Source organism: Rhipicephalus sanguineus, chromosome 4 (assembly GCF_013339695.2).
Source record: "Rhipicephalus sanguineus isolate Rsan-2018 chromosome 4, BIME_Rsan_1.4, whole genome shotgun sequence".
NCBI classification, from domain to species: Eukaryota; Metazoa; Arthropoda; class Arachnida; order Ixodida; family Ixodidae; genus Rhipicephalus; species Rhipicephalus sanguineus.
This window is the reverse complement of record NC_051179.1, coordinates 65,279,326-65,305,159: the sequence shown is the minus strand read 5'-3', so window position 1 is coordinate 65,305,159 and position 25,834 is coordinate 65,279,326. Positions and strand designations below refer to the sequence as shown.

The 25,834-nt window shown below is 45.0% G+C and overlaps 1 protein-coding gene across 2 annotated transcripts; it reads left to right on the top strand.

Moving 5' to 3' along the window:
- Positions 1 to 1,310: 1,310 nt before the first annotated feature.
- Positions 1,311 to 18,635, top strand: LOC119388793 (tRNA (cytosine(72)-C(5))-methyltransferase NSUN6). 2 transcript variants are annotated; one of them, XM_037657709.2, is made up of 9 exons: positions 1,311 to 1,639; positions 2,038 to 2,175; positions 3,019 to 3,208; positions 4,696 to 4,849; positions 6,580 to 6,781; positions 8,194 to 8,326; positions 12,571 to 12,713; positions 13,669 to 13,794; positions 15,334 to 15,853. In XM_037657709.2, exons 1-9 carry the CDS (start codon positions 1,472 to 1,474, stop codon positions 15,670 to 15,672), a joined length of 1,593 nt encoding a protein of 530 aa, XP_037513637.1. In that variant the 5' UTR covers positions 1,311 to 1,471; the 3' UTR covers positions 15,673 to 15,853. The 2 variants fall into 2 exon arrangements, with proteins under 2 accessions (XP_037513637.1, XP_037513639.1); XM_037657711.2 differs by lacking the exon at positions 15,334 to 15,853 and adding an exon at positions 18,424 to 18,635 and having other exon boundaries at positions 1,315 to 1,639.
- The last annotated feature ends 7,199 nt before the right edge of the window (positions 18,636 to 25,834 follow it).

The following is a 25,834-nucleotide window of genomic DNA, read 5'->3' as shown; positions in this document are numbered from 1 at the left end:
GCCAGATGTAGCAGCAGTTTCACTCGTCGCAGGATACATATCCCGCGTTGTGAGCGAGAAAACTGACTGCGAGCGCTGCGTGTCGCTGGTCTTAAAGGCAAAAGGGAGCATGCTACGGACGTTTCTCACCAGGACAGAGGTGGCTTGTGCTAACCCATGCCGGAGCTCGTGCGTGTCCTGCATGCCCTGAAAAGATTTGTGGACGCGATGCTTTTGGACTGCGCATCTCTCCATAAGCCTCTGGAGACGTGCGTCATGAAGAGTGTGGATGTAATTGTTCGTTTGCCAGTACGTACTGCTGTGTGACCGTTGCGACCAAAGCCAAAGGCGCAGATTAATAGAACTTGTATGCAGAAAGTTTATGAAGCCGCTGTTCACAAACCATGCTGTCGACTTCATCGACAAAAAATCTGTGGCCAAGCTTTATCAAAAGAAACCGTTGTCGCGGAAGCTTTTGAAGCTTTGAAGCTTGCCCGACACGCGCACATTCAATGTTGGACTGACGCAAATAAGCGACTTCACTTCATCCGGTTGTTTTTTTAATTGTTCTGACATGTTTTTCTTTACATTTGTCTTTTCTTTTGTGTATATAAAATTGCTATGTCTCGTTTTATTACTTCAACCTGTGAATTTATATTTTGATCGGGATTGATCTCGTTGTTATAGCAGAGCAATTCCTTCGAGCGCTTACATTAAAAGTATAAGACACCTTTAGGGCGCTCTTTTTCGTAATACAATATCATAAACAAATAGGCGAATTCGGAAGAACAGAATACGATTGAAAGAAATCGCATAAAATTAGAAAATGCTAGTGGCTGCGCACCATTCAGCCATAGCAATCAAGCAAAGATCTCCGCGCGAGAGGGAACAGAGTTTCATATTCTTCGGAGAAAACATGCGCGCCTTTCCCATTTTGCCAGGGTAGATAGGAAACACACACACACACACGCACGCACGCACGCACACACGCGCGCGCACACACACACACACACACACACACACACACACACACACACACACACACACACACACACACACACACACACACACACACACACACACACACGTACACACACAGTTTCCCCGTTGGGAAACTATGCCCCGAAATCTGCATCCGCCGGAGTCGTACGCGTCTTCACGTGAGCTTCGACTTGTTTCAGTCTTAAAACCCGCGAAAGGTAACTTTCACCTTATGAAAGCACACAAACAATTATTTACAAAATATGAAGTCTTTCGGAAACGAAACTGAAACTACCGTGCGTGCAGCCAACATAAGCTAACACAAGTCGAAGATTAGTCGGCATGGACCACGTTTCTTGTCGCGTCTCCGGTGTGTTGAAAGCATCGTTGAAAGTTGAAAGTGTAGTTTACAAAGTTTGCGGTGCTCCGAGATGAATAGTTTCAGCACCAAGTCGTCGCCGTGTAACCACCTTTCGTGCACATCGAGACTGATGAATTCGGTCTCGTTATTATGATCGTCAGTTTAGTTTGGAGACTCGAGCCGTTCAGAAACCGCAGTTGTGTGCCGTCGCTGTTTCGATCCGCTCTTCATACGATGGGCGACTTGCGCTTAAACAATCCGTTTGCGAAATTTCCAGACGTCGAAAGTGTGCTACTAGAAGAGTTCCGGACGGCGGGAGTAAGTTTCTCTTTGTGATTTGAGTATACGAATAGCTCATTATATGCCGTCAGACGTGAAATCTCCCGTGTTACACTTCCTAACCACTGTCGATACGACACGCGATATCGTTTGTGTAAAGCCCCATAGCCATTTTTCATTTAATACAAAACACCTGTGTAATAATATCAGGTGCACGTTAAATAACTCCAGCTGGTTAAGATTTATCCGGAGACTCCGCTACGGCGTGCCTCATTTATCATATCGTGGTTTTGGTTCGTAAAACCTCACATGTTATTATTCGTATTGCGAAGACGTACAATTTCATGATTGTACGTGTGCAGCGTGTTAGTGGGAATAAAGCATTATTATGAGGCAGGAGAGATGTCGTTTGCACTTGCTTACACAAGTCTTACCAGGTCACTGACGCAGAGGACCGGCTATCACGTCTCAAATCCTGGTTGAGCCTGCCGCCGCAGTACACGACGGTGCGGGTCAACACGCGTCTCACCAGCACAGAAGCGGCCAAGGAATCTCTACAGCGTCACCTTGATGAGGTGAGAGATAGAATTTCGTGCTCACTTCCAGTATAATCCTGCAAACCTGAATCGGCATGCACTTGCCTTTTCTTCATGCACTTACACAAATATGTGCACAGACATTCTTAATGTGTGATGAAAAAAAATAGTTGAACAGGGAATGTCGCTGAAGCCTGCGTTTCGAGAAGTGTATTTGTCTTCGTCCGTTGAATTTATCTTCATCAGGGCATCTGACAATGACGAGTCCACTTGTAGAAATGTTGAATCCAGCGACTTTCACTGTTGAGCTATTTGGTCATCACATCACGTCTTGACGATCACCTGAACTTTAGTTTTAACGTGTAGGATACAAGGCACTCTTGTTTGTGTAAGTGGGTTTGTCCTGTGATTGCCCACACAAAAAGTACCGCAAAGTGAGCTTGGCCTCCTGGGATCCCTGTTAAATATCTCGTGTTAAACAGTAATGTCAATAGTGCAGTTTGCGAGAAACAATAAAAATTTGCACACTCAATCAGATTCACATTCTTGCAGATTGAATCATGGTAGTTTAGGTAGTTACAGCCTAAGCTGTCAATTGCATGCTGTCATTTATTTTCTGTTTGTCAAATAGAAGCTATCTATGCAGTGAAGACAGGTGTTTTTCGCTTATATGTCCATCACATGTGGTTTCACTAGAGCAGAAATTCACGTAATTTGGTTATTTCTGATTATCTAATAACAGCATGAAAAACAAGGACCATATATGTGTACATCTCTTCTACATTCATTCCTTGTCTGTGCTGCTACTAGATTGACGTGTTGTCTCGTAGATGATATGCTGTTCCGGTAAGTGCGGACTTATGTTTGTTCTCTACACTCCAGAGCTACAATGTACTGGCACCACAAGTCCTGTGCCATCCTTCCATTCCGGACTTGTTGGTGCTGGCAGGTCGGCACAACTCTTCTCATGTGAAGCCATCCCTGCGAGAAGTGGTGGTTCGCCGGGACTGTGCTGAAGCCGTTCTGAGAGGAGCTCACGTTTACATCCCTGGTGTTATGGGTGCTCCTAAAGGTACCTTACTTGAAGTTGAGGACAGGCTTGTAAACGTTTTCTCTGAAGCGAAACTGTGTCAGTAGGGACTAAGCTGGGAGGTGGGGATGATGAAGATAATCTGTGGAGTTCCGCTAGTTTTCTGGCCCTGAACTAATTTACTCTGACTTTAACAGGCTTTCAGAGTGAGCACTGCTCTCAAAAACAACTCCTTCTCTCTAATGCGTGCAAATGTCACGCTCGTGTACTGCGGTATCTTCTCATGTTTCCTGTGAAATATATGCGCAGATGCCACCACTTGTGCAAGCGGGGCTGGTGCCAAATTCTTTCGAGAATTACCGGGGCTTGTCATTTAATTAAATAGGTTGCAAGAGGTTCCATAAAACAAAACATTTATTTTGATTAAGCTATGGTAAATGTTAATATAAGAACGCTAATAATCAAACTGTTTTGAAGACACTTTGAGTATAAGTGGCACTGTTTTCAAGCTTTCCCCACACAAAAAACTCTGTACTTGTACTAAAAGCTACTAGATTAAACTTCTCCTGCAAATGAGGCCACAGCGTATTACTCTCACTATCAGCTTATTCATGCACTGCGGAGCTGCTTGTCACAATTCTACCAATCCTGTGTCTTGTTTGCTTTTTGTAATTCTTGTCACATTGTTGTCAATGTAAAACAAACAGAAGTGCTACTATGACTACTAGAAATACTGTGAGCCTTCTGTGTGAGCATCAAAAACACGATGCAGATTCAAACCAGGATAGGAACAGACCTAACATTCTGCAAAGTATTGAAGCCATTCAGAACTAAACAAGCATGTCAACAGCAGTGCAGCTGTGTGGATGTTTGTGATTGCATTGTGCTTAGTATTACACTGAGGGAACAGTGAAACAAGCTGCATAAAAAAAAAAAAGCTAGTTACCGGCGCAACTTATCATTCACTGCAGTACACTGTTGAGGAAGGATATAGCGTTTTTTTTTTTAGACCCCTCTGTTGGGTGATGTAGGGAGACCATAAACCTGTCCTCTGCCTTTCACACTTTGCACTTTACTTGCATATATTATACCAACAAGGTCCAGTTTCCACTCTTCTTGGGTTATAGGCTAGGTTTTTGCCTCTTAATTTCGTTCATCTCACATCATAGCAATGCTCTCAGTGTTGCAAGAAGCGGCATTGCATTTGAAGAGAGAGCTGCGGTGAAAGAAGCGATGACTAGACACGCAAAACAAGAGAACTCTTTTGTTGCGGAACGTCGGCCTTCTATCCTTAGCACCACCAGAAAGACGGATCCATGAGACTTCAATGAAATGCCTTTAATGGCGACAATCGAACACAAAAATGGTACATGATGATAGTGGTGCACGGACTTCTTGGCGCTAGCTGCGGAGACAGCAGCCCACTATCAATTCCTCTTCTTCGTCGTCTGCTGATCTCCGACAGTCTTTGTTTTGTGTTAACAATTGTACTGGGTTGCTTTTGTAAGCATATTCCAACTGGAATGCAGGACTGCAGGCTGGCCAAGAGGTGGCTGTCTATGGTGACCTTGATGGCCAGTGCTTGAGGGGCCGCACTCGGCCGTATCGAGGACGTCGGGTCTTCATTGGCAATGGAACTGCGCTGGTCTCCAGGGCGGACATCTTTGTCAACCAGGTGTCCGAGTGTGTGCTCTCGGTTTTGTTTGTTTATTTGATTAGTTATTTTTGCATGCCTTTTTCGATGGCCACTGTACAGAATTGTCTTTGAGGAGGGGGGGATTGCTATTGCTGCTGCTGATGATGATGATGACTGTGCCGAGGTGCACAGCAAATAAAAGTAGTGCCTTTATTCCCAACCTACTGGGCAGTACAGGACCCTGGGTTCTTGCATTTCAAAAGAGTGAAAATTGCATAAGGAAGCACGCATCATTTGATTTTGCCACCTGCCTGGGACAATAAGCTGCTTACTGGTTGGAGCCAAACCCTTGTCACGGTCTTCCATCACATCTAACTAGTAATGAACGACTGATATGTCAGCCGGATAGAATGATTGTAGTAGTGTGTTGTACCAGCCTACGTTTTTGCCTCTTTTAATTCTGTTCATCTCTCATTGACTTTGCTTAACAGTTCAGCGTCCTTGGTGGTTGAGCCAAATAGCCAAATAATAATAATAATAATAAAGGTCTGTACACATCAGTAATTCCCCCTGCTGTGACCTCATTTACTTCGCTCAACAGCAGCAGTCTGTGGTAGTGGATGCTGCCACTTTCCCAAGAAAGCTATGCATATGTTTTAGTGATGTACGCACAATGTTGCCTTCACTGATGCACAATGGTGTCCCGAAGAGATGGCAAATTCGTGAACACGGGGTGTTACTGGAGCCAACGTTTCAAGAAGCAGACTTGTCTTCTTCAAGAAGACAAGTCCGCATGTCAGAACGTCAGCTCCAGCGACAGACTGTGTCAGGGGCGTAGGCAAGGGGGGGTTGGGGGGTTCAAACCCCCCCCGAAATTTTTCAGTTTTGCTTGCGTATATATACGCGCACACATACAAACGCACGCACGACCATACATAAAGTATGGTTGAACCCCCCCCCGAAAAAAATTTCTGGCTACGCCCCTGGACTGTGTTCACGAATTTGTCATCTCACCAAGCTTCCATCTTCCCCTGAACTTCTGCCACAATTGTGTCATGTGGCCTGTGATATTCATGCGCAGACTCCACCATTCCGAAGGGTTTGTGCTGGGTGCGAAACCCCTGCAGTGTTTACACGTAAGCTTTCCCTGTGCAAACGGCCACAGGCGCATGAGCACAAATCTCAACGGTGGTATTAGGCAAAGCACATAGAGAGGCTGTAATGCTTCTATAGTAACAGTGTTTCATTCAGGCCGTAGGCCCGATTCGAATGTTCCAAGGACACGGACACGGGAGCCTCAAGCCGGACAATTTTTTTGGCTGATCACAGGTGTCACCCGAAACAACTTTTTTTCTGCCCCCCCCCCCTCCCCTCCACACGGCGAGTCTCCTGATTTCAGAAGTCCCTAGGTTGGCAGGTATGGTACTAGTAGTACAGCCAACAAGAAAAGATTGCAGGAAACGGAATGTTTGAGAAAGCTGTTTTCTTGGTTTGTCTGGGAGCATAACCTCCAAGTAAATATTCCAGCCTGTATAGTTGGTATTGTGGCCTACACAGTCACTACCTAGATTAAAAGCATTACACACTAATAAAACGAAAATTCTCCCTTGTTATTCAGGCAGTGTCCCGTAAACTTTGCTGTTGGGTGTACCTACTAGTATAGTAGTAAGAGTAGTAGTAGTAGTAGTAGTAGTAGTAGTAGTAGTAGTAGCAGCAGCAGCAGTAGTAGCACTTAGTATTACAGAGTAAGCCTGCCTGTGCTTTTGATTGGTTGCAGGGGCTGTGCCGTGCGAATGACCGAGCCATTGTCAGGTTGCCCTCCACTTGGAGGACTGGAGCCGTCACAACTCTTCTTGCAGAACTTACCATCGGCGCTCTGTGGCCACATTTTGGGGCCGAAACCCGGGGACACTGTCCTTGACATGTGTGCTGCTCCTGGAGGCAAAACAACACATCTGGCCACCCTTATGAAAGATAAAGTATGTGTTCTGCAGGAGAGCTTTACCACGGCAGTGAAAAGATTGACCCTTTTGAAAGTGATCCAGAAGTGCTTCGGATATTTATGTTGGACATTTTAATGTGGGCTCATGCCCAAAAGATTATCCATACCAATTAACCCTTTTGCTCCCATTGACGAGAATAGTCATCGTGAGATTTTGTACGAAATGGCCAATGACGACTATAATCGTCATCAGCAAAAATCTGTCCCACACGATACCAATGGCGACTATGCTTATCATAGTTGTGTTTGTTGATGCTAGATGGCCACTCACTTGTCCATGTCGTGCCATTTGTCTCGGCTTTCGTTTTATGGCCATCTTTCACTGTATTGCCATGTGGGGAAGCCGTCTTCCAGATATATTTTTTTATGCAATTAGTGAAATAAAGGAATCCCATTGAACTAAAAGAAAGGTATCGTTTTATTCAGAAAAAAAAAGCTCTACAAATTGAGGAAAAAAATTTTTTCGGTAAATTTGATGCAACTTTCTTCTTTTTTTTCAGTAGTGAAAGGGTTAATTAAAGCGTTGCAAAAGATAAATGCTGCTTCACTTTAAAATAGCTTTTGCTGAAGCGCACAATATTTCCTTTATGCCAAAAAATAACTGGGTTGCAGAGGAAATTCTTTTTGAAAATGTTACACAATTCATTCGCAGTTCATTTTAATCACCTGGAACAAATGTTGCAGGTGAACATTGACGTGCCGTGAAAATAGTATTACCTCTTATGCAGCTTGCGTTGGTCATTCTCTGTTGTATATCGAAATAAGGTGGAAGTGCAGAGGAATATGGAGGCTTGAAGAGATGAACAATTGTTGTTCCCCTTTTGTTGAGTCCTTATTGTTGCACACATTTGTAGTTAAGCAGCCGAAACATTCGAGTCCACAAACGCTGTCTAACTTGCTATTGCTCTTGATGTTCGGTTCACGACTCGGCATTTGCTACCTCGTCAGCTGGCGCGATGCAGTGGAACTGTATTCTTATTTGGTATCCCAGCGAAAGCTCTGCTGGTGACTCGCCCTCCTTCACTAGCGTGCGACGATGACGGAGCAAAAGTCTTGAAACCGGTGTTTGTCGCTGGACTCCTTCGTTTTTCTCCAGGCCTTCTTTCAAGGTCCTTATGGCTCCCTCCGCTAAACCTTCGATTGCGAATGATAGGACGCGCTAGTCAAGTGCTGTACTTGGTTCTGAGCCAAGACGTGGAAGCGGAAAGCCATTATCCATTAGGTCCACTATCTGTTACAAGTGTGCGGGGTAGGTGGTTCAAGTACATTGAAAATTCGCTCGTATCATAAACATCTGACCTCATGCTCAGACTGCTATTTCAAGGGTGTTGCAGTCGGTGTGTACTTCTCCTTTCTGATGCTTTATTTATCCATTGCGCTTTGTCTCAGGGTCTGGTGGTTGCCCTGGACAGGTCTGCAAACCGTGTGTCCAAGATTCGAAGCAACTGCGAACGCTGGCAGATCTCTTGCGTTCGCACCTTCGCACATGACGCCAACGAGTTTGACTCGCTTCCGCGTGAAGGTGAGTGCACATCTCCTAAGGCGACATTTTCCTCAGACAGCGAATGCATTACAGTCTTGTGCTCGTGACAGAGAACATCAGAATCCTTCTGGTTCCACAGAGTAACTTGTGCGTTAATTTTTATTATAATCTTTTTGTGGTACAGGGAGGGAAGGATTCCAATGCCGACGGTAGTTTTGGGGAATATTTCAGAGTATACTTGAAGCAAGTTATTCTCACTTATTTTTATGCACTGCAGAGGTAATTTGGGAGCCTTGAATAAATAATGCTCTGGTGATTCGATTGCCAGTGTGCTCATGCTGTACTGACTTGATCACGGTGGTATTGTTCGAACGCGGTCGGCTCTGCACTGACATTGTAGTGAATCAGCCAATTGAATGCATGTCAAATCAAGAGCTAGTGTACCACAATTTAATAGGGATATTTCAGAGCACTGGCCAAGTTACACACAGCATTATCACATAAGCAGTTTCAACGAGAGCTTCTCCACATATCATGAAAATCAGATGGTGAAAACCGGACATGCGATACTGCTGCTGCGCTCATCAGTCTACCTAGTGCAGTGATTACAAGCAGCTCAGTCGCTCACTGCAGAAAGCTGGGAATGCACTGGAGTTATTTAGGGGTGTGCGAATAGTAAATTTGAGTTTCAAAGCGAGTAATGCTTTGGTCGAATAATTTAGAATCGGATGGCATACATAGCATATTGTTAAGGAAAATGAGCATTTTTGTCATTACTCAACTAATTTGCACAATATTTGCACAGTATTTTTAAAAATGAGAACTAGGCGTTTGTTTTGGCTCAAAGCGACAGCAAATTTGAATAGTAGCAGGATTTGAATAGTAATGGGGTGCAAGTTATAAGCGGTAAAATACGTTACGTTTTAAAATTTTCTATACTTGGCGCATATAAACCTGTATAACACATATTTAACCTTAAAGAAATAATTAGTCGAAGTGGAAGTAATATGTACAGTCGTTATCAAGCTTAACTCGAATGCTCCGCAGTGTGTCCTGAAACGTTTTGATTGATGCCAGCACCATGTAGCTTTGGATTCTGTTGCTGAGATTTTACCAATGCATGCCGACATACTATCCTAGCATACCGAGGTATTGTCTCGGCAACAGCACCCAGTGCTTCGCGACTGCTATCAGTCAAACCTAACAAGGCCACACTATGCAGCATTCAAGTTAAGCTTGCTGACAACTGTACATTTAACCTTGAAGAGTGGCATCGCAGAAATGCAGATTCTTTTTGGGTAGGTCGTTTCATGCCATAGTAGCCCGACAGTGGAGTGAAACCACCTTTTCAGGGGGTACATGTGGTCAAATATGCGTCTATTCGTTCATTTCTTCTTGAATGAATATACATTTATTCATTCTATTATTTGAATACCTCAAATAATTTCAATTCGTGATATGAATTGGAGTAACATAATGTTCATCCGAATATTCAAAGCGCTCGCATATTCGCCCACGCCTAGAGTTATTCTTTACTTTTCGACTTTACACTCATTTGCTGTTTGTGAACAAGGAGTGCCTTTCTGACATTCTCACCACTGTTGTTCTTTCAAGCGCTTAAAGGAATCCTGTAGCACATTTTGAAGTTACATCATGGAGTGATCTTGCCATTGAAACCCATTTCCTCACGAATTCTGTCTAGACAAGATGTTGTATGTCAAATGGAAAAATTGGCCGCGTATCTGCGTGCTTCGCTGCAAATGTCGTCGAAAGACGATAGTCTTTTGCTGGCCGTACTACATGAGTCCTGGTCTCATCCGCGGCCACCCGTGATGCTGTTCCCAGGGCCACTGCCAGGTGGCACATATCGTCAGCAGAGGGCTTTTTCGTGCATAGCGTCGCATTTTCAGCGCAGCCTAATAAACTCTAGGGTCTTGAGAATTACGTGTCTATGAATTTATAATAAAGGAACACACCACCTAATACTTACGTATTGATGTTGTGCCTTAGATATGCGTATTATTTGCTTTTTGATCGAAAATGTTCACAAGTATGAAAGCAGCTACCAGTTCAAGATGGCTGGGCGTTGAGCAATTGCTTAAACTTTGGCCGAGTGGCTGAATTGTGTGACAGACAGACAGACAGAAAGACAGACCAAAATTTCTGCATTCAAGTATCCCAAGAAAAAATATCGTCTTCTAAACATACATGAAAGATGAAAGACATTGCTGTTTCATTACACAGAATTTACTTGCTACTCGAAACCCCAGAATATGGCGCATACCTGATAGTATACTACATAGCACAAAACCAAAGCATTACTATGAAACTACGTTCTGTGGTGTGATGTTGTACGCGTTCCAAAATAAGCACGGAGGCGTGGCATTACATCCAGCCGCACGTGACCGCACGCGATTGGTCAATGCAGGGCTGTGACGTCTGTCGCGGTTCACATGGGCCATTCGCGTGCGGCTGGATGTAACGCCACGTCTCCGTGTTTATTTGGAATGCGTACAAGGTCGCACCACTGGTTACCCGTTTCAAGTGTTCACTGGAGTGGACTTCAGATGGACAGCGTTTTCTGACTACTGTTTTCAGAAAAGTGCAGCATGGTCCCTTTAAAATCTTGGTTGTGCATTACTGCTGAAACACATGTCGCGGAAAGAGCTGAGGATCGGTGTGATTTCGTACCTGTGAATTTTAACGCAATAGCATTAAAAAGCTTGTTTCACAGAAATTCCGGTGTTGGCGTCGGTGGCGTCTTTGGTTGTGAGCGAAAAAGCAGCATTGTCCGTGAGGCAAAATTCGAGGTAGGTGCAAATAAATGGCATCTTCGGCTGAGGCGCACTAGCACCGTGGCGGTGGAAGGGAAGTTACGTGAAACACTGCCCGAGTTTCAGGCCCTGCTACGGGCCAGACGAACGTGTGAGCCACTAAACTCGAATCTGCGACAGCAGCGCCATCTCCGAGACGCGCACAGCAGTCGAAATTCAGCAGACGACACTTTGCAACGGCGGATTTGTGCTGGGATTAAGAGCGCAAACGACGGAAAACCAGACGATTAGAGATGCTGTGCGTCCAGCGTGTGCTCGTCTGTTCTCCACGCACTTATGCTGCGTGATTTTTACACAAACTCAACGAAGGTTAGCAGTTTCTGCATTGAAATCACTCTCCGGTGAAATCCTGACAGCAAAAGTAGCCATGTGTGAGCACGGCCGGACGCTTTACAGCGCACGTATGTTTTACCTGCAGTCCGGCCGTGTTCTGTTGCAGCGCCGGCTGTAAATTGCGCCTGCACTGATGGAACGTCGCCGCGTCGTCTGCCAGAGCGCATTGAACGACGGGATTGCACCACGCTCCACCGTCGACCTCCACGATGGCGCGGTGGCGTGCACTCGTGTCGTGCGCAACCCAGCCGAACGTGTGGCACCACACGCGTGGTGACCAGACGAACGTACGGCACCGCACAAGTGCCGCCAGCTGAAGATCCCAAAAGATATGAGCCGGAGGGTGTCCGCAATTTGGCTTTCCTTGCGGCATGGTTTAGGTCTCCACCAAGAAGCAAACGCAGGCTAGTGACTTGGAGGGTGATACAAACACGGCCTGATTACGCTATCGCATTCCACTCTTGTTGCCACCACCCACAAGAGAGACAGGCGTCCGGTATGGTTGCACCATCTATTGGAGGCACTGCGATGGTGCACCGCAGTTTTCTCGCTGTCTCCGAGAGATGGCGTGAACACGCCGCACGGATGTTCCCTTACAAACATGTAGTGGGTGCATCGCTAGTTACCCATAACAAAGGGCACACACATTTGTGCACGCATTCTCTTACACAGACATATAGAGTTCATCAATACTTCGAAAAAAATGTCACGCGCATAGACGTTCCCTCACGCCACTGGATTGTTGCCGCACTTGTGATAGATTCTGTGTACTTACAGTGACTGACTGCAGTGACGGAAAGTGTCAGTGCAGTGTGTGTGCTTGTGTGCAGTGAGTGAACTCACAGCATACAAATGCAGAGAGAACAGAGGTGCATGGCACTGTCTATAGTTTGCCCTAACAGTGCACCAGCGCACAATACTTGCTTGTACTTTGGACACACAAAACACTGTTGTCATAAAAATGCTGTTGAAGAAGGTGGAAACCTTTACCTTTACTAGTAGGTATGTCGTGTGTGTGTGCGCGCACTCTCATTCAAACATCACTATTGCGTCCAACTCTTAAAGGTGAAGCTTAAGGAACACCCAATTTTTTTTCCACTCTGCGCGTGCATACAGGTACAGAGATTCCAGACCAGTTTGACCGCATTCTCCTGGATGCCCCCTGTAGTGCCCTTGGAGGAAGACCTCGCCTGAGCTATGAGCAGTCGGCGAAGGCACTTCAATCTTACCCTCCCCAGCAGAGAGCGCTCTTGGAAACGGTGGGTGTCTCAGCAGCAGCTGACGCTGCCCCTATCGAAACATCAGTTCCGCTGAATAGCATGGCAATGCAGCGTCAGCCTGCTTTATGCATCCATACATTAACCTCACTACAACTCAATCCCCACTCAAACTTAAACTATGGCATACATAAAATTATGACAATCAAAATAAGTTGTTTCAATCCAAACACCTCAAACCAGTGCTGCGAGAAAGTACAGTATGTCGAGAACTGGCTTAATAAGTGGTCATGGAGAGCGGCCATGTTGACCTCTCACGCATCTTGGCCTGGGCCTGGCTTGAATATGGGATTAGCCGCACAATGTGATGTTGATGAAGTGTTTTCAATTCCTGCCAGCGAAAGCATAGATTCTGATATCTGTATTTGCTCTTTTAAACATGTTGGCTATGACGCCAGATCATTAGCAGAGGTAAGGCCCCTGAAATCAGCTTTGGTTGCCGCTATCGCGTTGGCACGGATAGTTGTTCCTTCCCATGGTCTCCGCGCGTTGTCTTTTAATTTTTGTTGAGGTAGTCATGCAAGCATGCTGTGTGTGCTTGGCTCTTTCACTCCTGCAACTGGTGGTGCCAGTGGAATTGCATACAATAATTATGTTTCTGTGAGTTACATCACTGTCCCCTCCGCAATTTCATTCGTTGGCGATATTGTGGCTGAGTAAGCTGAGGAATGCAGCAGTTATGGGATTTAGGAGGACAGTCTGTATTCATGACTCTTATCGAGTTGAAGGCTGCATGTTGAAATTGCTCATGTATTCTTTCTTTACTAGCACCAGGTTTATAAAATGCTTGTTTTTGTGGGAGGGCATTACAATAAGGAGGAATGTTTGCTGAGCTTGTTGTTTTTTGCGATTAAATGAATTATCAGTTAAAAAAAAGGTCATGAAAATTGTGTTGGTATTTGATATTGATTTCACCTGTTTGCCAAACTAACTTCAGGCTGTGAGGCTTCTCAAACCTGGCGGCCTGCTGTTATACAGCACGTGCAGTCTGTCAACTGCTGAAAATGAAGCCATCGTTGCTTGGGCCCTTCACCGGTTTCCTCAGATTCATTTAGTTAAACAGGTAAGAACAGGTGGCAAACTAGTGTTGCTTTGGCAGTCTTGTCACAACACATTATATACTGTTAAGCATCAGTACATATAAGGGACTTAAATATACCAAAATTTGGAATATAATAAAGTATGTAAGCTTCTAAAACTTCATGTCCGTAGAACACCATGACCTCAATGTAACAAAGTTTCACTGCTGCTGCAAAGGTAGACTGATGCAATAAATAGAAACTTATATTGGTGCCAGTGGTGAAATGGTTGAGTTGCTTGGAGATCTTGCGAATGCATTTTTCAAATTGCATGTCACGCACAGTAGAGCAACTGCAAATTGGAGCAACGTCTTTTCTGGGAGCGGTTAAGGGGCAAGGGGAACCTGAATGCTTATCGTGTTGCTTACGGCACGGGGTGATGGTTTTTTTAAGCGAAGCTTTCGTAACTCACAGATTTCAGTGGCGGCGGCGTACCTGAAAAACCCAGCGCCGGCAAGCTTACAAAAACACGGCCCTCAAAGGTGCGCCAGTCACATATGTACTATTTGTATCCGCTGTTTTCCAGTAATTGATGCTGTCTTGGTCGTCGGCTTGTTGGAAATCAGACATTTCTGATATAGCAGTCTGATCTTCTATCTGGGGTGGAGGGGTTGGGAGGAGGATTTGAGTCAGGTACGCTACCCCTGATCACGTTGTCATTTCACGTCACCACATGTCATTGTTGCCTGGATATAAACATGTGGCTGTCATTGTTGCCTATAAGAATTGAAATGTTGCGCTGCTAAGCACTTAGATTAAGGTCCAGTTCCCGGTGGCGGGGGTTGGGGGTGTAGGAAACAGTTATGAGGGAGCATTGCAAAATGCGATAGAAGGGAAGAAATAAAAGTAGTATGTCAGGCATGCCCACGCCAAACTTCGCTTGCCCCCATTTTCCTGATAGGGCAAGGGCACCTCAGTTTTCTAGTGGGGAGGGAGGTACCCCTGTGCTGTTGCTCGGTTTTGTGGGTATTCACCTGGAGAGGGTGGCCTCTCCTCCACAGCTGTTGCTGGAAAAGACCGCTACACTTTGCTGGATGCTCTCTGTCGCGCAGCGTGCTATTTGAAAAAGGCCTTTGTGAGAACTGTGTGCAACTCAACTGAATGACCACTGGCTCTAGAAGTTTCCATTTACAGTGGAACCCCTCAATAACCAAATTGCCAGGGAAGCGATTTTTGTTCACTCTCGTGAGAATTTTGTTGTTGCAAAAATAGAAAAATACACACACCAGTCACTTCACACAACCAAAATTTATTGAAGGAAGCCGCTGATTGCTGGGAGAAGTCACATTGCTTTGAAGGAGCTTGACGGCTTCAGCCTCGCAACTTAATAAGCTTTGCATAGCTTAGTCGTCATCATGGGTGCCAAGGAAAGTGCGAATGATATCGAAAGCATCAAGAACTTCGCCTGAACTTACTTGCCTTTCTTGCGTTTTGTTGGTTTCCTCGCTCTCATCGTCACTCTCATATTCTTTGTGCATACTTTCGATGATAACATCGTCGCTGAACTCTTTGTGCACGATCAGGTCGACGTCAGCACACAAAAAGTCCTGCAGTTCAACAGCGTCTGGTATCGCTCCATCGACACTGCGAAGCGCGTCCCATGCTTCAGCTGGAGTCTGCAGGTCATCGGTGCTTGCAGAAGGAACAACCGTGTCCGGCAAAGCTGCCGAGGCGTGCAGACAAGTCGCGAAACCGGCATGCTTGAAGCAGCTTTGGATGACGGCGGCCAAAGTAACAGTCCTCACCGTGGCAAGCATTTTCAGGGCCATAAAACCGTCTGTTTCCGATGCTTGTTGGTGGAAACGTATGTGCCCCTCTTTTCGAATGAATGGTGCTGCAGTTTTCAAACTTCTAGGTTCTAAACAAGCTCATCGTTTGAAAGAAAAGTTGCAGATCACTATCTGAAACTTTCGTTATTGTGGGAGTGCTTTTTAAAATCTCTTTGCTGTTGAGAGGAGGCAAGTGCATTGAACTCTAGAGACGTTCGCAAGGGACGCCAGATTTCTTCGTTGCCACGACAATTTTGTGCTTGAGAACTTTCATTATTGAATGAAAGTTTATAGACTTGGTCTCAAACTGTATAGACTTGGTCTTCCTCTGCAGCAGCAGTGAAACTTTGTTATGTGGAAATTGTGGACAAACATGCTTTGATAATTGAAGTAAAAAAAATACATGGTGTTCAATAGACATGACGTTTTGGGAAATAGAAAAATTGCCTGCATTGAAGTTTCTTGACATGCAACCATGAAGGCAGTATGTTAGAACACGAAAATAAAGCATGCAAGCACAAGAAAGAAGCACTTTTGTTGAACCAAATAATTTGCAGCCCTAATTTACTTACAGTAGACTCGATAATTCTAACTCGAGGGTACCTCAGGATTTTGTTTGAATTCCAGAAGTTCTCATAGATATGATTTAGGGCAACGTACCAACTAGCATTGTGATGTCTATTGTTTCTCACTGCTGCAGCATCATAGACAGCTCTTCATGATTGCCAATAAAGTTTTTAGACATCAGCGATCGTATTGGTACTCGTAATCATACAATGGATGCATGCGTGTGTACTTAAGGGACCAAGTGTGTTGCATCCCTTGACAATTAGTAGCCCTTTCCCATTCTTAGGACACTTTCCTGCATAACAGCAGTGAACTGCAGCAAAAGGAACTGCAGCAAAAGGAAGCGTTTGGCACATGATAGACCAAGGCCAGACCGTTTCGTTATTTTTTTTTTCATCCTCGGTCAGCAAGGGATTGTCGGTGCGCGCGCTTTGGCCAGTTTGGCTGCTTTGTAGGCAGGCAGTCGTCTTTATCTGCATCTGTCAGTGACATAAAAATTAGGGGTGTGCGAATATTCGAAATTTCGAATATTTTTCGAATAGTGTTTGCTATTCGATTCGATTCGCACTGGAATTTTACTATTCGAACTATTCGAACTTCCCAAAAACAAATACAGTCAACGTCCGATTGAAAGTGACCCCTTCAGATTTTTAGTATGCTCCACCTCATTACATTCGTATTGCGGCAAAGCTGCCTTTCAAGCTCCGTTACGGTCGAGCTTTGCCAAGACAGTCAACGTCCGATTTAAATGATCCCTAGATTTTTCTATATGCTTCACCTTATCACACCCCGGTATTGCGGCAAAGCTGCCTTTCAAGCTCCGTTACGGTCGAACTTTGCCACGAGACAGTCGACGTCCGATTGGAAGTGGTCCCTAGATTTTCTATATGCTTCACCTCATTACACCCCGGTATTGCGGCAAAGCTGCCTTTCAAGCTCCGTTACGGCCGAACTTTGCCAAGAGACAGTCAACGTCCGATTGGAAGTGGTCCCTAGATTTTTCAATATGCTTCACCTCATCACACCCCGGTATTGCAGCAAAGCTGTCTTCAAGCTCCGCTACGGTCGCCAATGTATTACCTCAAGAAAACGGTGGTTCCAACTTGGAGATGAAAGATGTGGCAGAGGTGGGGGCTCAATTAATGCTGTTTTGGACCTGAAATTTGGGCAGGAAGTCCAAAAAATTGAAAGCCGAAGCTTTTTAGCATCCAAAATTTCAGACGTTCTTATATGTCGATGTCTACGAGGTAGATTTGGAACTCCGGACTTGAAAGGAGCACGCCCTTGTCCGCCACATCAGTTGGGCTTCCACAGAAGTTGAAAGAGGAGGAGAGGCTGAGAAAATGGCATCTTTGCCTATCACGTGTGATGTGTTGTCGGCAACACTTTGGTTGCACCAAATCATGTACATAAATACAATTCGGCCTCTACATTGCCTCATTCTTGATAAGACAACTATGAAACACCACCTCGCCAGCGCTGCATCAACCCAGCGAAAAGAAACACTTTCATGTTGCTATCTCATAAGAATATGCTTAGGAATCCTCTCTAACTTTTTTTTTCTGAAATTACACTTCGAAGTATTAGAAAATTATTCTAGAAATATTAGAGAAATATTCGAAAAATATTCGATTCGATTCGCACTCACACTTCAATATTCAAATTCGCTTCGCACCCAAAATTTTGCTATTCGCACAGCTCTAATAAAAATGCGAATGTTCAGCAAGAAGCAACAACAACAGCAGATATTTCTAGGTATTGACGAGCAAAAAGTTTGAATTAACTGAATTTTTGCAGTGGGGAAGTTTGAATTAAGCGGCTTTAAAGTACATTGAAAACATAGTGGGCCAACCAAAAATTTCATATTTGTTTGAATTAACCAAAAGTTTCAATCATCAGAGTTTGAATTATTGAGAGTTTATTGCACGCGTTCTAAGCATCCTGTCCTCGCGCTTCTGCTTTGCAACACTGAGTCGTGGATGTTAACTAGTTATCCTGAATCATACTGTCCCCGTTTTGCAGGCTTCCACGGAGCTTACTTCATTAGCCACAGACTGCATTTCTGTCTGTTTCGTACATTTTTATTTTCTGAAAAATCCTTGCAATGCCAGCCAGATTTTATCTTTAGAAATTCGTAACTTAATTATGACTTGCAATTGAATTTCAGGACATCTATCTATGCAGAACCTATTGTCATGTAATTAGTATATGAGGGTTCAGCTGTACAGTACTACCTATTACTCTTGCCTTGGATTATTTATGATCTTCCGATTCCAGAAACCACACATCGGTGGCGCTGGCCAAGCGGGAGCTGGTTTAGATGCAGACCAGCGGCACCTTGTACAGAGGTTTGAAGGAGTCCATTTGGTTCAAGAAGGCTGTGACTATGATGTCGATACAATAGGATTTTTTATTGCACTATTTCAAAAAGAAGGACTCTGACATGACATGGCACCTTTAGTCTGTAAATAAACGTTATATGAAATCTGTTTCCTTGAGCCTATTTTATGTGGTAGGGCAATAGTTTGTGCCACACATGGGCGTAGATCGTGGGTAGCATAGCGGAACCCTTCTCCCAACCCCCCCCCCCCCCCCAATCCAAATACTTCTGTCCACTATTGGATATGTAGCAGATAAAGAAGCTAGACAACATTCATTTGCGCAGTCATAGGTGTTAGTTATAGGTGTCACCTAGTCATAGGTGTTACCATCCTGAAGATAACTGACAAACTAAAGAAGTGGGGAAGGCTGTATTGCAGCTGTCTAGATGACTTGCCAGTGAAGGATGGCCTGTACGAAAAGAAATGCATGCCGATGGGGACAAGACGTGCTATGCATTATGAAGGCTCTACAGCGCCATTACAACAGTTCACAGATCTGGGACGGTGCTTTTCCGGATTATACGCTGGTATGGTGCAAGTAGAAAGAATGTGTATATCTTGAGAGTATGAGAATTGACCATTGCAGACATTATAAAAGCATTGATGTTGGTAGCCTGCCTGCAATGGAAAAATGAACAGTTTGCTGTGAAAGCCATTTCGTTGGTGGTTACATGATCATTGTATGAAGTCACGGATGTGTTTTTGTTCTGTGTGCTTCACTCTTTTTCAGTGTGCTGTAAACACAATTATCTTGATAACGTGTTAGAATTGACAGTTATGATTTTGTGTACATGCACTCTCTTCAATACATTTTCTTAAATCTGAAGTCTACTCTCTCACACTCCGAAGTGTAGTATTCTCTGCCATTTTGTAAATAGACACTGCATCAGAATATGGTCGGAAGGCTATGTCCTGTTTTGCTTAGCCTTGGTCTTTGTTCAATACCGTGTCACACTGCCGCACCTACCATTCCCTGCTCTTAATTTTGATTTGTCATGTTGGAAACCTTGTCGCATTAACTACCATGAGCATCTTTATTGGATCTAGGAGTTGTTTCCAGCCAAAAGCGGTTCGAAGTATTTGAAACTTCAGCCCATTGCTACACATCACATTCCTGTTTCAAACATTCCTGCCATTCCGAAATATCTAGTTTGTGTACACACACGCACGCACAAATGCTGCGATCACTATTTAGCTCTCGTGCTGTTGTAGGTGCCAGCATGCCTATACGCTCTCTTGCTGTGGACGTATATCTGTGCGGTCGCTTTATCTGCGCATTTACGATTTTGTAGAATCAACGTCTTCGCCGAAAAATCAGACACGCGATTGAAGTTTTCTCGTAGAACAAAAGCCATTCTCCTTCATTATCGTCCGTTGGTTCCTTTCGGAAAGAAGATGCGTAAAGGTGGCTTCCCCACAGCATGGGTCTTTGCGTGGAGGAGCCTGCCTTACTGTGCGTTTTACGTAGGGAATAGAACCCGTTGCACTGAGAAGTACTTTTAAGTGTGCGCAGCCAATACAATTACTGTGACGACGATTAGCACCGATATGAATGATTGGATAGACGCAAGAATGAATGAAATCCGAAGTCGTGTCGGTCGATGCCACACCTACGCTTCTTCAAGAAATCGCGAGCAATGGAATGTATCCGTTGTGAAATCCGCTAAGTCAAAGAAGATCTAATACGTTCCGAATCGGAATACAATCAGCGAAGCGGAAAGAAAAAAGAAAAATTGGGAAGGTTAACAAGAGTTGGTACCATTGGCTATCCTACACATAGGAAGGAAGAGTGAAACAGAAGGAGAGTGAGAGAACGCGTCTACATGTCTTTAGCTCAACGCCACGGCCACCAGCTACCTGCGCGTCGCAGACGTGATATTGCGTCGGGTGCCGCGGTGGTGGCCCAGTGGTTTCGGTGCTTGGATGCTGACCCGAAAGAGGCGTGTTCGATCCCGGCCGCGGCGGTTGCATTTCGATGGAGGCGAAATGCTAGAGGACCGTGTACTGCACGATTTCAGTGCAGAGGATCCCAGGCGGTCGAAAATATCCGGAGACCTCCGCTGCGGCGTCTCTCATAGCGTGAGTCGCTTCCGGACGTTTGCACGTGACGTCATGGGGGCAGCTTCTGAATGTACTGGTACTCCACGATGGCGGTTTTGATGACAAAGAAATTGCGTCAATGTGAAAACGACGTAGCAGGAACGTCTCTGTGCGTGCATAATGAAAGAACCTGGATGTGATGTTTTGATTAAACATTACTGCGGTATCACAAACGTCGCGTCTCCACATGCCGGTGCTCTATAATACGGGGTTTCCGTGACGTCGGTGCAAGCCATCTATAAACCAACCATGCTTCTGTGCTGCTCTTTGCTCGTTTCATTCTTTTACTTCTCTCTTTTGCGACACCCTTTCTATTCCACTCACTTGTGTGGCTTTCTATAGTCGAATACAACTTAAGAAGTCCGGAGAGGCCCCGCCCAGACGGCCTAAGCACCGCAGCCGACCGCCTCCACGACTGAAGAAGTAGTCCCGCGCATGCACCCTGCAATGTTCTCCGAAGGAGGGGTCACCGGCAGTCCGGCTGATGACGTCAGTCCGGAATGCATGCCCATTGGTGCGGGGCTTCTGTGCATACGCCTTTGAGGAGGAAATGCCAGGCTTCCGGAGCTCTCGCTTCGAAAAAGTACGACCATGGTATGTATCATGTCCATGTTCATACTTTCTTACTTTTTAGCGGTGTCCGCAGAAAACAACAGGTGGGTTTGCGCCACAGGAACTGGACAAGCCCCTACTGCCGAGTACAGCAGGTGCGATCGTTAAACGACAACACTGCTCGGCGAAGTGAAACACGTGAAACAGAGAAAGAAAGAAAGTAATAGAAAGAAAGATGAAATAGAGAGAAATAAAGGGAATAAAGACATAAAAAGAAAGCAAGACACAGAAAGAGAGAGAAAGAAACTGACACGAAAAACAGCAAGACAGAAAAAACAAAGAGAAACAAAGAAAGAAGCAGACAGAAAGAAAAGGAAAGAGAAAGATAGAGCGAGAAAGAAATAGAAATCAACGAAAAGAAAGCAATAGAAAGGAATAGGTACAAAAAGCAGAAAGATAACGAAAAAAATCATGGCATATCCACGGAGTGAATGATGATGAGTGGGCGAAGCTGCGGAGGTTCATCGGTAAACCGTGAATCTTCCGTGAATTCTGCCCAGTACATCACCGACGTGAGATCGGGCGCGTTTATACTAAAGGTTCGATGAGTTATGACGACTTGCAGCTCACTTTAATTTTACATGTACGCTGTGAATTTTCATTGTTTAGAAAACCATTGCTTTAGAAAACATCTGGCGTCTTTCGTTAAGCAGCTGGCGTCTTTTCGTTTTGCTTTAGAAACATCTGGCGTTCTTTCGTTTTGCTTTTACAAAACATCTGGCGTCTTTCGTTGGTTTATTTCATCAATCAACGGCGTTTTGAGCAAAATTTTTATTGTTTAATCACGCACAGGAGAAATCTCACCAGGCACTACCTTGGAGGTAAACAATGGCTGCTAATGGGAATGAGAGACAGAAGTAGTCGGCTTTTAGCTAACACTTACACTTCTACTTCTACTAACGTTTCCTACTGGAACATGCCAATGGCTGCTAATGGGGAATGAGAGACAGAAGAATTCGGCTTTTAGTTAACGCGCACGCTGCGAATTTTTTTATTGTTCAACAACGCACAGGAAAAATCTCCCATCGGCACCACCTTGGAGGTCAAGATCTGGTACTAGCGTTACGACTGGTTACGCACTACTACGAGGGACGAACGGGTGCCGCCTTAAGGAGCTTCGCCCCTAAAAATAAAGAGAAACAAAGAAGGCCGCCCAGCTTCGCTTTTCCTTCAGGGTTGGCACCACCAGTGCAAAGCTGCCATAATTTTTTTTTATATTCTTTTCTCTGTCTTTCTCCTCCTTGCGCCTCCTCTCTCCTTGGGTCTTTCTGGTCTCCTGCAAGGTGTGTTCGCGAGCTTCGCGGGACAGCGCTGGCCAAGAGGTCTGGAGCTGGAACAGCACCGATGTCCCGAGTGAAGACTACAGTCCCTTCCATCACTTCAATGTTATGCGAATAAAGGAGAGTCCTCGTTGTGGTCTGGAACTGGCTAATCGCCTCTTTTGTCCCAGCCGGCTCGTGCCTCGTTAAGCCTACCTGTCATTGTACCCCACGCCCCGACAGTCCCATTGTCTAAACGTGCGCTCATTCCCTGTTAGATGATTACTCATCAGTTTTCTAACATCGGATCGGTTTAATCTCGGAGTAAGGGCGGCGTTGCAGAGAAGCCGGCGGGTATGCGCCACAGAAAGCGGGTATGTGCCAAGCCTAACATAGCATAGCCACGCATAGTATAGTATAGAAAGGGGGTGGGAAAGGGAAGCGTGAGTGAGGAGGGTTGATGTGAAGGTGGGGAGAAAGGAAAGGGAGAGGGTAAATCATGGTGCCGTCTTGTATAGTATAGTTTACCGAGGGGAAAAGGAAGCGAGGCCAATATAGAAATAGATTTAAGCGAAGATGTAGAAAGAAGAAAGCACCCAATCTGCGTTCGCCAGGTGTACCAACAGGCTCAGCATCAGGCTCTTCTTCGCCAGGTGGCGGCGCTTGCTTGCCAGCTCTGCGTAGTTATACTCCGATTTCGCAGGCGTGGAACTGGCTTTATTTATTATTATTATTTTTTTGCTACGTCGCTGCAAAAAAGCAGTTCGCTTGACAAGCTGTAATCGTGACCAATAAGTGCAGGCACTGACAAAAGGCGCGAAGTTCTATGCCAACAATTAGACTGATCGCAAAAAAAGAGGAGGAGGAATAAACTTTATTATCAACCAGCAATTTAAGTTCCTTGGCCTAGGCCTCCCACGTGGGGACGTCGAGGTCTTGCCTCTTCACCGCCTCGCGGGCTTGCTGGACGGCCCATAGCGAAACTTTTTCTTTTTAGTCATAAAACGATTTTCTCTCTGCTTGCCAGTTCCTGGTGGCTTATCGAATTCTCAGGTTACAGTGAAAACGAAGCCTCACTGTCGGCACGTGTCAACGGGTGGATGACGAAAAGGTGGGGTTAAACTTTGATTTCATTATTCTAACTTCTCTTCAAGGTAACTATTTAGCTGTCTGGTCACAACGTACGAGTACATGATTATTGCACTCTCTCCTTTATATGTTTGCTTTTCTTTTCTCTTTAATCATTAGTTAATACTGCACATATTTGAGATTGCATATGAGCAATTTTTGGCCAATGACGGAGATCAGCCGACGACGACGAAGAAGATCGTGGGCTGCTGTCTCCGCAGCAGTGCGTGTACCACTATCATCGTCATCACACTATCACTATCATCATCATCATGTACTTTTGTGTGTTCCATCTTCGCCATTAAAGGCATTCGTTTTGTGTCTCGCGGCTCCGTCTAGGGTGCCTTCATGCGCGCTCTCTCGGGCGCACGCATCGGGGCTCGCTAGCTCCGGCTTTCTGAAGGTTTTACCTTTAGGAGGCCGGAGGAGGAGGAGGAAGGAAATGAATGAAAGGCAGGGAGGTTAACCAGACGCGCGTCCGGTTTGCTACCCTACACTGGGGGAAAGGGATGAAGGGATTAAAAGAAAGAGGGAAGAAGGCACTGTCAGGGTACATATGCGCCTGTCCATTCATTGCACGCCTACAAGCGGTCGCTTAAACCGGTCGATTTTAAAAACAGTAGCAATGCTCGCGTCGCTTTGCTGGCCGGCGTTCCGCAACGGCCAGTCCCCCAGTGTGGGTACGAGCCACATGTGAAGGAACATCATCATCGGCATCATCTCGTGCTTTCACGTGGCGCGCGCGCTTCTTTTGAGTTGAAGAAGAAGGAGAACAAGGCGCCGGACGTTCTTGTGAATTGCGCTGCTTTCGAGCCTCCTACCGTCGCAGTATGGACGTCGAGGAGTACCAGGTATGGAGAAACTGTTCCTGTGACGTACAACGCCGTGCCCTGCGAGACCTCAGAACTTCGGCCCGAATTTTCGTCTTCCTGACGCAATTCCGAAGTTTAGGAAGCGTGGAAGGGGGGGGGGGGAGGGGGCCTGACGAGGTCGAATAGCTGTGGGACACACATGACCCTGTCTTCTGTAATATAAGCATAAAATGGTGGTTGATTGGGATTGTTGGTGAATAAATAGGTTTCCAGCACAGATATCGGCAACAAATCTAGCTTGTCAAACGTGCACATTTAAAGGAGAAAAGAAAAGACTTTCTTAGTGTTGAAAATGAGTAGGGGTGTGCGAATATTCGAAAATTTCGAATAGTGAATCGAGTAGCGTTGTATTCGAATAGTGCATATTAGAAATACGGAATATTTTTCGAATAAGCACCTACGAAAAAAACCTCGAAGGAACGAAACGTTGGAACAGAAAGGGTTAACGTTTCTTTTAATCATCGAATTACTGAGATGCATGCAGCCCAGGGTTTTACGGGACTACCGACGCTATTTTGATTACAAGATGAAGGCTTTCTTGCTTAGAACTCCAGTGCCGCCGAAGCGAGAGTGTCATTATTCCGCTATCTTCAACATGACCGATGATTACTCATGAATATTGTTTGATATTCCTGTGTCATTTTTATTTAAACGCTGTTGACAAAGTGCCACCTTTAAAACTACAGTCACTCCTGTGTATTTAAACCTGCAGTTACAAAAATATTTCTAAGGCTATAGTTGCTACTGTTTTGTATACTAGCTTGCCTCAGTTTACAACATCGTGGTATTTCTTTTTTGTCGGTTAAAAGTAATAGTAATGTTCATTTGTTCAAGCTAGTGAATATTTGTTTCAAACAAAATGTTATGGAATTCTTGGGCTGTTTCGAAAATGGTTACATAACCATTCTAGGGCTGCTTTGAAAATGGTTGCCTTATCTATTCGAAAACTATTCGAACAGCATTCGATTCGGTTCTAAAATTCACTATTCGCAAACCCCTAAGAATGAGGGATAAGGTATTGTATACCTTATCAGAGCCGCAGCTGCAATAATGAACAAAAAACACGAACTCAGCTTTTGGAACTATGCTTCTGACCGACGCAAGGCCACATAGAAAGTGGAATCGAAGCGTGCTAATTTCCTTAGACCCCCCCCCCCCACCCACCCCGGAAAGACAAACAAAATATAAAAAAAGGCCTGCGGTGCACCTAACCTTCCATCTCTTAAGAGAGCCGTACCAGCTGGTGCCCTCAAGAAGCTTAGGCGTTCTTTTCGTGCTAACGCAAATATTAGGCATAATTAACAGAAAATGAAATTAATTAGTTTCTCTTTGAAAT